The following is a 13,526-nucleotide window of genomic DNA, read 5'->3' on the forward strand; positions in this document are numbered from 1 at the left end:
AAGAGAACTCGACGGCGTTGGCTCCTTGGGAGCCAATGCCAGGTTTGGCTGTAATGAGACCTTTAAGTCTCAAGCAGCAAACCGGGTACACTATGGGTGAACTGAAAGTGCATGGATATCACTAACCTGTCTGGCAGAGGCTAAGGCAAACAGGAAGGCTGTCTTAAAAGACAGAAACTAAAGATCTACTTGATCCAAAGGTTCAATCGGTGCCTATGATAGCGTATCCAAAACAGTTAGGAGATCTCATGGAGCACAGGTGAATGGCTGGGTCTGAGATCACAACTCCTCAAATACCCTCCATTTGCATAGGTAGGGCACCTTGTTGAAGGACCCCTAGAGCTTTATATAGTCAGAATAACATTCGAGGGCAGGTCCACTGCATCTAAGGTTGGCCCTCAAAGGGACAGGTCCAAAGAGCAAAATGTTGTGAGTTGGGGTGAAAAATCTGCTCGTGTACCTGCAAAAGCAGATCCCTGCATAGAACCTGAACAGTCTCGGCCAGCCAGTGTTTGATTGGCCAGTAAGGAGCCACTTGGATTAATGACAGTACCTTGTCCCTTACCCTGGCCAAAGTTGGGGGAATTGGTGCTATTGGTAGAAAGGGATATAGGAGGACTTGAGGCCATTCGTGTGCCAGTGCATCCACCCCCAGTGAAGGATCCAGGGGCCTCATGTACGAAGCGTACTTATGCACAAAAGCCTTGGGGCGCAATGTTTTACGCACAACTTGGCACGTACAAAAATAAACGTTGCGTAAAACTGTGAATTAATCCACGCAAACGTTTCACCTGCCGTGAAAATGTGCGGAAGCCACGCAAACGTTTTCAGTCGACAATAATAAACTACAGAAAACCAAAACTCACCTAAATCCACTGAAATATGTCTCCATTCAGCTGTATTTATTTCATGGAGCATCAAACCTGATGTTTTTTCATCAGTTTGAGCTTTTATGGTTTTAACCCGAGCCATCAAACTGAATCCCATTTAGTTTCATACAATAACGAAACACACCTCAGAAAATGATGGAAACAACCTCAGTCGGATGTAAACTGTAAAACTTCCTCTGTTTTTGTCACCTGTAGATGGAAATGCACATCGACCTGTGCTCTGAGGAGCATAAAATGCATCTGAATCATCTAAGGGACACTTCCGTTCTCACTGAAAAAGAAAACGGTGGTGGATCAGCAGATTAATTCCTGACAAGTTAGGTTTGATGATTCCTACGGTGGATAAGTTGTAGACACTCACACGTGTCCATAAATAGCTGCATAAAGTTGTGCGTAACTGTGGAATGATGGCAGCTTTGACACAGCTGGAGGATGGAAGACGTTGGAGGGAGTGTTTTATTCAGAGATCGTACTGACCTTCAGGCACATGATGATGATGATGCATCAGCCGGTTTAGATTGCCCAGGGAATGGAGCTGGCCTCAGTGTTACAGAGAAAAACCAGGAGGAACTGTGCGTCGCTGGTTCCAGTTCTCACTATACTACGGTCCTTTTAACTGGAGCTTTTCAGAGGCAGCTGACTGACAGGTCCGTTATTTAAGAGCCATCCCTGAGCCGGGCCATGCCAGCCATTTGGGTCAGTCTCATCCCTATGTTGCTCATTTATAAAAATTTCCTCTAAACTGTGGCTCTCATTTGCAACTAGGAGTCGATTTCTGAATGTAATCAGAGCTATGGACGGCACTCGTACTGCTATAAAGGCTCCATCTGTAAGTGGATATGAATTTATGGATAGAAAGAATTTTCATTCAATATATGTGCATCTTATTTATGATACGCTAATGTGTTTCACTAATGCAATACCACGTTGGCCTCCTCAGCTCATGATTCCTTTATACTATAATAATCATAGGTGTTGGCAACAAACCTCAAGAAGACTCCGTGCGCGATGGCGGCTTCTAAGTGATTTTCTATTTTTTATGTGGCGTCCTGAATGTTGTTAAAGATTTAAAGTTCTTCACATAGTGTGTGTGGTGACAGTCTTCCTAATAGAAATATGGGAGGAATATTCACATCATTATAATGATCAGCATTGAGCTGTAATTGAGCTTAGTGCAGCAGCTAGACAGCGCCGTCTGGATGTGATGCACACATTGTAGAACTAAAGGGGTTCAAGCCGACAACCTTTTTATTTCAAGTCAGGTTTGAGCCACTGATGTCATTCAAAAAGTTGTTGGTTTGCTGTAATTCACTACAAACATCCCTCATGGTGTGTAGACGCAGTCTCTCTTAGCGTTTTTCGACAGGAACGGTTCTTTGACTGTCACAGCACCGTTGCCATGGTTATTTGGAAAAGTGATGGGTGACATCCGGCTATTTATACTACTTTCCATATGTATCTAAGGGCGGAGACCAGGCGGTCCAGGTGCCATATGCAGCTACGTCAAATCCACCACAAACTGGGATGCATGTATGTGTGCGGTGACATGTCTGCGCACAGATTCGTACATCTGAATTTTTTTGTTTTGTACATGAAGCCCCTGGTCTGTCAGAGAAAAGAACAGAGGACAAAGTGTGTTCTCCTCTGAAGCATACAAGTCCCCTAAGGGTTGCTCGAAATGGTCCCAAATCTGTTGTACCACTTCCTGGTGTAACCTCCATTCTCCATTTTGTAGCCCCATGGAGAGTAAATCTGCTCCCCTATTCCAGGCCCCTGGCACATAGGTTTCTCTCAGGGAGTGGAGGTGCACACTGCTCTACATAATCAGTCTGTGTACCATGTTGTTCAACCGAGGAGACCTCAGTCCCCCTTGTTTGTTGGCATATGCAGTGACCAGTGTTATCTGTCCTGATCAAAACATGGTGGTTCCTTATGGAAGATCCTACAATAATAGTCGTTGGTCTTTTTCCAGTATTTTGGACCCTCTGGCCTTTTACCTCCTGCCCCAGCTGTAGTATTGCTTTTTAAAATGTATCTTGCTGCAGCCGAACAGGCAACACCTCTTTTGCGAGGAAATCCAACGACTTCTTCACATCTTTAATCTCCTTGGCTGGTAGCTGCTGCTTCGACCCCATGTCTTTAATGTCCACGTGTTGCCTGTCAACTGTTGGGTCACTTATGACCAAATTCTCAAAAATAAATATTAGTCTTCTTTAAGAAGAAAAAAATTACTTTTTGGTGTCACCTTTTTATTTGTGCTGGACAATGGGGATGTTTTGTATACGAGTGCCTCTGCTTAATGTCTCCATATGATGGACTCTGCTCACCATGCTTCATTGAGGTTCATTACAAATTGTAAGCCTTGGTCACATTAATGTAAGTCATACCAAAGGCTATTAGTAGTATCTTATCAATAAGGCAGTTCTTGCTCTTCTGCCTACTTATATTTGCAATCTGATAGCTGTGTAAATTGCAGGAAGTTACTGCTTTTTACACTCAGGATTCTGTGTTTCAGCAGTGAAACGGCGGCTTATTTCCATTCTGCTCTTTTTACATGGAACAAGCAGCAGAAGGACAGGAACAGGACTGATTTTACTGAGTGCTTTCACATCCAAATTAGGATTGAGTATTTGAGGCTTATTTCCTCTTATCTACTTGTTTTTGTAATCCACCTTTACTTTTTAATCATATTTTGCTTAGTTTCACTGTGATTATTTTCATCTTGTGTCTCAGTTGTGTAACTTTATCAGTGTTATGTTGACTATCTAGGCCAGGTCTATGTATGTAGTTCTGGAATCTCAATAGAATAGTTCCTGGTTAGATAAATTTCAGATTAAGTCAGTTTAAGTTAATCATTCCTTTATAATTTATGTTTATTTATTTTAGTAATTTTGCCTTTATAAATTCTTATATTTCTCCTTTTTCTCACTACACAATTGCCTCAATTCCTCACCCTCTGTAGTCCTTAGTTAATTTTCTAGTGTGCTTTTAAATCTGTTGGTCTGTTTTTAATCTTTGTAAAGCACCGTGTTACACTTGACTGTATGAAAAGTGCTCTACAAATAAGTTCGATTGACTATACATCCCAAAATCGTTCACTTATCTGAATAGCACGTATCGGATCTGGCTGTGAGAAACCCAGTTTGTAGACTTTAGCTTCATTGCAAGTGTCTAAACAATTATTATTGTTTGCCAGTGGTGTGTTCAATGGGAGGAAATAATATGCTGATCTTACCCTGCGAGGAAAGCCAATCCACCAGCAGCTCAGCTAGAATCTCACTGGAAAACCTGACCTTCACGCTGCTCTGTCTACAAAGAAATTATGTTTTGTGAGAGAAATTATGTAAAACCTATACATTAAGTATGATTTTGTTTCATTATTTAAATGAGTTCTTTAGCAGACAAAAGACATTCAAATTGTGTAAAAGCCCAAAACATTGAAATAACAAAGTCCTTTGTCACATTTTGGTGAGCTTATTTTACCTTCTAAAGTTTGGCTCATTAGCACAGGATTTGTGGCCTAGAATAAAAAAGAAAAGATAATTAAAAAGAGCAAACAGCACAGAAAAGCAAATAAAAGTTCACCTTTAGTAAATGTCCCCTTATTTATGAGACATTAAGTCAAGAATATAATGCCATCATATAGACCTGTCATGATAACAAATTTTGCTAGGTGATAAATTGTCCCAGAAATCATTGCGATAAACGATAATATTGTCGTTTGGAGACCATTTTTAACTAGTATAATAACAGCATAATAACACCTTCTTAAAAATCAATAGACTTTCATGTCTAAATAACATTTAACACCGGAAGACATTTTAAATATCCAAAATAAATAACCACAACAATAAATAAAATAGATTATGAAATCTCTGTAGACAAAAATTGCCCCTCAAAAAATTTTAATCATTAGGCTCAGACAGGGAAAACAGGCAAAACTGACCGTTTTACAAATCAAAAATTGGAAACCAACAACAAAAGCACTCCATTTCAATAAGATCATGTGGCCTCAACAGGCCATATGTAAATCTGTAGCTACTTTAGTCTGGCAGATTAAAAGATTAGAGACTACAATGGTTGTGGACTCCCATGAAGATGAAGACAGCCTGATTTATTTTCCCAGCTGGGAATCTGCATCAGATTATTATATTTTAGTGCAGATGCAGGTTTGTTGTATATCCGCGTTCAGTTGCTGTTTTACAAATAATGCTAGACACTGGCTTGCTCAGGTTAAGTGTGGTTTACCACGGTCATTCTGTTTGAATCCAACGTGCTCCCACACTGCCACTTTGAAACCAGTTCTGTCTCTGGTTTTCCAAATCTCAACTAGCGTTTCTCTGGCTTGCTACTCCTCACGGGGCTCTCATGCAACACTCTGAGGTACGTAAACGAGACCATGCGCCTAGCAAGTACCTGATGGAAGAGTTCACTCCTACCTACAGTAACAAAACGAGAAGGGGAGTGGTGAGTCGCGACTGATGCCCCCACCAAAACCTTTTGTCATCCAGTATAAAGAGGGAGACACAAGCTTGCAAACAGAAATGATCAATCTCATTTTAATTTATCTTGCATTTATTTATTTGATGTGATAAATTTATTTAATGCGATTAATTGATTTATTGCTTATTGCAAAAGGCCTACCATCAAATATTACATAGAAAACTCCATTGTTTTCCAAGAAAATCCATTAAAATCCTTCAAACCTGTAATTGTTGGCTGCTAAAATTTATTACAAAAGAAACATAAGATTAAGAGTTTAATACAGGATTAGTTTTGTGGTGAGGCATCTGTTGTTTCACTAAAAACCAAAATGATGATGCTGGCAGGTAAAAAAATGAATAAACCCAGAGACTTGAGGCTAAATTCTGTGACAGTAGGAAAATGGCGGATTAAATACCTGACACCTAGGAGCTGTAATGGCTTTTAGCATCGGGGGACAAAAAAAGCAAAAATCAGATGACCAGCGTAACAATCTGACTGAAATAGGAAACTGGGGGACTGAAAGGCAATATTGGTGGCTTGATCACACAGAGGAAAACAGGCTGTCCAGCGTTGAATAAAATGTTGTGTTGTGTGAGGCTATTCAAAAAGTACCCAGAACTTCCAGGGACAACTTTGAGGAAATAAACAGTTCCGAATGACAAGAAGCTTTCTCTATTTTTAACTGGTGACCAATGTCTTATATAGGCTATGCAAATTTGCTCCCACAGTGTGAAAGCGAAGAAAACCTAAGCCATACAGGTCCTTCTCAAAATATTAGCATATTGTGATAAAGTTCATTATTTTCCATAATGTCATGATGAAAAGTTAACATTAATATATTTTAGATTCATTGCACACTAACTGAAATATTTCAGGTATTTTATTGTCTTAATACGGATGATTTTGGCATACAGCTCATGAAAACCCAAAATTCCTATCTCACAAAATTAGCATATCATTAAAAGGGTCTCTAAACGAGCTATGAACCTAATCATCTGAATCAACGAGTTAACTCTAAACACCTGCAAAAGATTCCTGAGGCCTTTAAAACTCCCAGCCTGGTTCATCACTCAAAACCCCAATCATGGGTAAGACCGCCGACCTGACTGCTGTCCAGAAGGCCACTATTGACACCCTCAAGCAAGAGGGTAAGACACAGAAAGAAATTTCTGAACGAATAGGCTGTTCCCAGAGTGCTGTATCAAGGCACCTCAGTGGGAAGTCTGTGGGAAGGAAAAAGTGTGGCAGAAAACGGTGCACAACAAGAAGAGGTGACCGGACCCTGAGGAAGATTGTGGAGAAGGGCAGATTCCAGACCTTGGGGGACCTTCGGAAGCAGTGGACTGAGTCTGGAGTAGAAACATCCAGAGCCACCGTGCACAGGTGTGTGCAGGAAATGGGCTACAGGTGCCGCATTCCCCAGGTCAAGCCACTTTTGAACCAGAAACAGCGGCAGAAGCGCCTGACCTGGGCTACAGAGAAGCAGCACTGGACTGTTGCTCAGTGGTCCAAAGTACTTTTTTCGGATGAAAGCAAATTCTGCATGTCATTCGGAAATCAAGGTGCCAGAGTCTGGAGGAAGACTGGGGAGAAGGAAATGCCAAAATGCCAGAAGTCCAGTGTCAAGTACCCACAGTCAGTGATGGTCTGGGGTGCCGTGTCAGCTGCTGGTGTTGGTCCACTGTGTTTTATCAAGGGCAGGGTCAATGCAGCTAGCTATCAGGAGATTTTGGAGCACTTCATGCTTCCATCTGCTGAAAAGCTTTATGGAGATGAAGATTTCATTTTTCAGCACGACCTGGCACCTGCTCACAGTGCCAAAACCACTGGTAAATGGTTTACTGACCATGGTATCACTGTGCTCAATTGGCCTGCCAACTCTCCTGACCTGAACCCCATAGAGAATCTGTGGGATATTGTGAAGAGAACGTTGAGAGACTCAAGACCCAACACTCTGGATGAGCTAAAGGCCGCTATCGAAGCATCCTGGGCATCCATAAGACCTCAGCAGTGCCACAGGCTGATTGCCTCCATGCCACGCCGCATTGAAGCAGTCATTTCTGCAAAAGGATTCCCAACCAAGTATTGAGTGCATAACTGTACATGATTATTTGAAGGTTGACGTTTTTTGTATTAAAAACACTTTTCTTTTATTGGTCGGATGAAATATGCTAATTTTGTGAGATAGGAATTTTGGGTTTTCATGAGCTGTATGCCACAATCATCCGTATTAAGACGATAAAAGACCTGAAATATTTCAGTTAGTGTGCAATGAATCTAAAATATATGAATGTTAAATTTTCATCATGACATTATGGAAAATAACAAACTTTATCACAATATGCTAATATTTTGAGAAGGACCTGTAGTGCATGCACAGAATAATGTAGCCAAGAGAAAAAAGATGATACAAAGCAAAGATGATACCAACATCTGGCGTCGTTACCTCTCTGTACAGGCAAGAGCCATTTTGATTAAATGTTTCTTCAAGGTTCAGTGAGGTGTTTAGATGACATAGCCAGCATCCAAAATACTTGGTTTAATTCATACAACAAAGCTCATGTCTCTTTGTATGCTTTTTAACCGATCTCAAAACAAAACAAAGAAACATTTGATTTTAAAAAGGTTTTTTGATTTTGATTTACAGACCAAAAAAACTTGGAATTTTCCGCTGTAACGAATAGTAAAAAAAAAAATATATATATATATATATTTTTTTTTTTACTATTTGATCAGCCAATTACTGGTCTGAGCTGATCCAGGGGTAAATTGAGTGACTGATTAGTGCATTGTTGCTTTGGTCAGAAATACCCAATGTGATTGAAAGACAAATAAGTAAACATTAAAATATACCTGCTGAAAGCCTAAAAAGGTACTTTGATATATTTGTCGACGTAGCACGCTCATCTCCGATGATGTAGAGAGCATAACTCTGTGAAGCACACACCAAAGAGATTAAAAAACACCAACACTTTTGTCACTTGGTCAAAACTTTTTTTTTTTTTTTTACAAAAAAATTTGTCTGTTGATCTATATTTAAAACTTTACTATTGTCAATAAAATCAAACTTCTTTTAATTGGTTTTAAAAAACTATTAATTAAATAAAGGAACTGTTGCTGTACCAGAACCAGCAGCTCGGTCCTATGACAGATGCCAGGCAGGTATGGGAATGGGGGGCTTTCTTCCCTTCTCAAGCAGCTGCTGAGCCAGTTGAACACACATGGAGGAGCAGAGCTGAGGAAGGATGGCCGCTGCATCTGCCCAATCACAGCTGAAAACAAAGAGGGACAGGGAAAGACAAAGGTCATGGAAACAGGGAAGATGAGAAAAGTTTCAACCCTTGCTGGCAAACAGCAGTGATCAGGGAAGCAATTAAATTTAAACTTGAATTGGATACACATATTGAAATATTGAAATGTTTATGCTGGAATAACCTGGACAAATACAAAGAGCTCTCTGGACAGGAGAGCTGGACATTTTGTCTTGGGTTTCCTGACTGAATAACATAATAAGTCATTTTGTCTCTTACCCTGGTCTATGATGCAGCTCTCAGTAAAACAACTAATTAATGAAGGGTAGTCTCTCCAATACAGATCAACATATTCCTCTAGCTGAAGGTCTCTGCAAACACACACACACAAAACATTAATCATTTAAATACAGCGCAGAGAAAACGTATTCGCCCCCTTGTAGGTTTCTTCTGTTGCTGCTCTTTTGTCACACGTATGTTTTAGCTCAACACATTTGAATATCAGATACTGATAACCAGAGTAAATAAATACAAAGTGTTGATTTCAGAAGATAATTTACAAAATATAATGTAAATTAATCTATAAATTGTTCCCTAAACGTTATAATTGGTTGTAGTACACCTGGCAGCAACAAGTGCCATCAAGCTCTCGTAATACCTGGCAATGAGTCTTTTATGTGTTTGTGGGGCAATTTCGGGCAACACTGGTCTTCCAACACAAATGAACTGTTTAAGGTTATTTCCCAGCATCTCAAATTAGATTTAAGTCCTTACTTTGACTAGGCCACTTCAAAGTCTTAATTATCTTTTTTTTTAATATTTGTTTTTTGAGCGACTCAGAGGTGGACTTCCTATGTGTTCAGCTCTGCTGCGTAACAAACATTCTTAAGCTTAAAGTCACAAAATGTCGGTCAGGCATTCTCTTTCAGCATTTTCTTTTAGAGAGCAGAGTTCATGGTTCCATCATTTACAGCAGGTCGTCCATGTCCTGAAGCAGCACAGCAGACACAGACTAGACCAACACCACCACCGTGTTCGACTGTCAGTAGGATGGTCTGTTTCTGAAATGCAGTGTATAACAGGGCATACACCTTTCAAGAAGCTCCACTTTTCTCTCATCAGTCCACAGAATATTATTTTTCCCAAAAGTCTCAGAGATCATTTAAGATGTTTGTGGGAAATGTGAGACGAACGTTTTTGTTCTGTCTGGTCAGCAGTGGTTTGGGCCTTTGAAACTTTCTCTTAGTGCCCAGCCTTATTGCTATAACATCAACCTTGACCTCATCTGAGTAAGTGAGTTCTGCAGTGTTTTAGATATTGTTCTGGATTCTTTCATTAACTTCTAGATACACTTTAGATTCTTCCTTGCAGTAATTTTGATGGGCCGGCCACCCCTGGTAAGATTCCTTACGTTTTCTCCATTTCTGTACAATGGTGCTTACAGTGGTTGACTGGAGCCCAAAAGACTTAGAAATGGCTTTGTAACCTTTACCAGACCGATGGATGTTATTTACTTTATCATCTGTTCTAGAATTTCTTTAGATCTTGACGTGATGTAATGTTTTGAGATATTTTAGCCTAAGGCATGTTGTAAAGTTGTTTAAAAACTGAATTTTGCATTTACTCAGATTACCTTTGACTGATATTGAAACTTGTTTGATGATGGGAAATGATGAAGTGTCACAAAAAAAAAAAAAAAACTAAACTTATGGCATTGCACATCAAACACAACAAAGGAACACAGTAAAAGCATGGAAGCTTGGATTGTCTGAGGTTTTCACTTGATCAAAGTGAAGTACTATTTCCATTATTAATATTTTTAAAAACTTTATCTTTAAGCCTACCTTGCAATAGTTCTCTACCAGTGTCTGCTGCTGTACATTGGGCCAATAAACTGAAAAGTCATTAGAGCTATTCTAGAAATATCCCGACATTCCCAAATAGCTCTTGTGACATTTAACTTTTTAGGGCTGCAACCGAAAACGGAGCGAAGGTAATTAACACCAATGAACCATTACTATTCGGCTGCAAACCAAGAGCTGAGGGACAATCAATGTTTTGTTTTGGTTTTTTTTAAAAAGGGAAATACTGTATGCAACAGCCTATATTTAGATATCTAAAGTCCTAATTGGAAAGTACCCGTTTAAACACAATACTCAATTCTCTAACTCAAAGTAAGAAGAATTTATCCTCGCATCCCAGATTTAACATCAAAGCATCCTGCATTTACCGTTCTAAAGTAGAAACTTCCTCTACTCTCCATCTTTACCAGACATTCATTAATTTTATTCATCTTCCTCTGACAATGCAGCCATAAATTCTGGCAGTCCTGTTCTTTCTTTTTCTGACCAAAGTATAAGAAACTTTTATTTTTGCATATCTCACACAGCCAGAATATGATCACAGTTATTAAAAACTATGGAATAAGCGGTAGAAAATGAATGAATGAATTATTAAAAACGGAGAATATTCACTGGCTGTGAATATTTTTGCCTTTCCAACAAACAGTTAAAATGCTAAGCTAAAATGTATCCAGCTTCTAAAGACGAATACCTGATAATTAAAATATAGTGAAACATATTTACTTTCTTACTCTTAGTTGACAATTTTGGCATAAAATTTGCTAGGGTTAAATAAAATAATGTTTTTCACATTAGTAAAAAAATAAAAAAAATAACCAAGGAATTATTTATGGGGTGAAAAAAGTAACATTTACATCAAAATTGCTGCTGATATAATAATCATGCTTATCATTTATCCCTACAGTACAGAACGGGTTACAAGTTTACCAAAGTAAAAAAAAGAAAAATATGGATTTAAACCTAAAAAGCTAAAATTTTCCATCATTACCATTTCTACAGTTTAAAGTCCTTTTAACAAAATACTGGAGTTCTGCAGTAACACAATGGTGCCCCTCCCCAACCTGTTGCTGCACACTGCCAATTAACTGACTAAAACAAGGCTACTTCACCTTCTCCTTGCACATAAGAGAAAAGCAGACAGTTTGTAAATATTTAAAGTAGTGAAAAAAAAAAAAAACTTGTCGAAACTAACCGAGTGCCACACAACTCTCTTATTAAAGTAAGCTAACACTACAGCGCAAAACCAAGAGACATGTCTATTAAACTGCTGACCGCAGAGTGGCTAACTAAGCAGATAGCCTGACTAAGTAACCAGCTAATATTAGCTTGCTATAGTCCAGTATAAAGTCTCCCAGTATTATATCCAAAAAATTAACCATGGTCTCATTGTATTTAGATATTGAGAAACAAATATATGAAAATTTTAAACATGATCTAATATCAGAATATTATACTTTTTTATTTTATATGGACTAACACTGTGAGACTTAAATTTATAATTGCTGGTTAATTAGTCAGACAATCTGCTTCTGTATTGTGTCCTTCCTGGATTGGCATAATTTGTGTCTCTAACAGAATTTCTCTTGAATGAATGTATTCAGAAACAGATATAAACATTTCTGCCGTAAAATAGCCCATCTCCTTGGTAATTTACCAAAACACTACAGCCTGAATGAAACATTTAATTTCCAGAGCACATTTTAGGGAATTTTCAGAATCAACGCTGGTAAAATTATTGTGAATATAACAATAATATTAAACGGGCAGATTGCAAAACATTCTGTCTCAAACAATGAGGAAAAACTATTTTTCTGCATTAGAATTAGTGCCAAAAATGACCAAATAAAGCAATCAGTTATATTTTGCTTAGCAGGTTAATAAAGTATAAAAAACGTAAACAAAAAACAAAAAACGACAGCATACTTAAATACAACCCACATACTAACAATGCAGAACAATTACTCTGAAGAGCTCTTCGCCCTCCCACTCCTCTTATTCTCTTATTGTCATGGTCACAAATAACAGCAGTCACTTGACAATCTGTTGAAGTTTATTTCTCAGCGCACACCACTGAAGGGCCTTAGATTACATACAAACTTTCCCTGAAACAATGAGTTGCACTCCCCGTTTCCTTCTCTGTGTGAAAGCTCAATGTAGTTTATAAAATTTCTGAATAGGTCGTGTTTGTGGTGACAACTGTGCAGGTCTCTTCTCAGTTTGCTAACATTTTTGCATTGAAAGGGACATGGTTTTTGTTTTTTTCTCTTTACACTGCTCAAACAAATAAAGGGAACACTCAAATAACACATCCTAGATCTGAATGAATGAAATATTCTCATTGAATACTTTGTTCTGTACAAAGTTGAATGTGCTGACAACAAAATCACACAAAAATCATCAATGGAAATCAAATTTATTAACCAATGGAGGCCTGGATTTGGAGTCACACACAAAATTAAAGTGGAAAAACACACTACAGTCTGATCCAACTTTGATGTAATGTCCTTAAAACAAGTCAAAATGAGGCTCAGTATTGTGTGTGGCCTCCACGTGTCTGTATGACCTCCCTACAACGCCTGGTCATGCTCCTGATGAGACGGTGGATGGTCTCCTGAGGGATCTCCTCCCAGACCTGGACTAAAGCCAACTCCTGGACAGTCTGTGGAGCAACGTGACGTTGGTGGATGGAGCGAGACATGATGTTCCAGATGTGCTCAATCGGATTCAGGTCTGGGGAACGGGCGGACCAGTCCATAGCTTCAATGTCTTCATCTTGCAGGAACTGCTGACACACTCCAGCCACATGAGGTCTAGCATTGTCCTGCATTAGGAGGAACCCAGGTCCAACCGCACCAGCATATGGTCTCACAAGGGGTCTGAGGATCTCATCTCGGTACCTAATGGCAGTCAGGCTACCTCTGGAGAGCACATGGAGGGCCGTGCGGCCCTCCAAAGAAATACCACCCTACACCATTACTGACCCACTGCCAAACCAGTCAGGCTGAAGGATGTTGCAGGCAGCAGATCGCTCTCCACGG

General features: G+C 39.2%; 1 protein-coding gene across 2 annotated transcripts in view; it reads right to left on the reverse strand.

Annotated features, from left to right (window-relative positions):
• anapc1 (anaphase promoting complex subunit 1) overlaps positions 1-13,526 on the reverse strand; it is a 93,101-nt gene that overhangs the window by 52,754 nt on the left and 26,821 nt on the right. For both annotated transcript variants that reach the window (XM_047352185.1, XM_047352184.1), the window contains exons 23-27: positions 8,906-8,997; positions 8,499-8,647; positions 8,229-8,307; positions 4,374-4,410; positions 4,126-4,199 (exon numbers count right to left, since the gene is read on the reverse strand). In XM_047352185.1, the coding sequence (XP_047208141.1) occupies positions 4,126-4,199; positions 4,374-4,410; positions 8,229-8,307; positions 8,499-8,647; positions 8,906-8,997 (431 nt within the window). The remainder of the gene's footprint in view (positions 1-4,125; positions 4,200-4,373; positions 4,411-8,228; positions 8,308-8,498; positions 8,648-8,905; positions 8,998-13,526) is intronic.

This window comes from Girardinichthys multiradiatus, chromosome 22, assembly GCF_021462225.1.
Source record: "Girardinichthys multiradiatus isolate DD_20200921_A chromosome 22, DD_fGirMul_XY1, whole genome shotgun sequence".
Lineage (NCBI taxonomy): Eukaryota > Metazoa > Chordata > Actinopteri > Cyprinodontiformes > Goodeidae > Girardinichthys > Girardinichthys multiradiatus.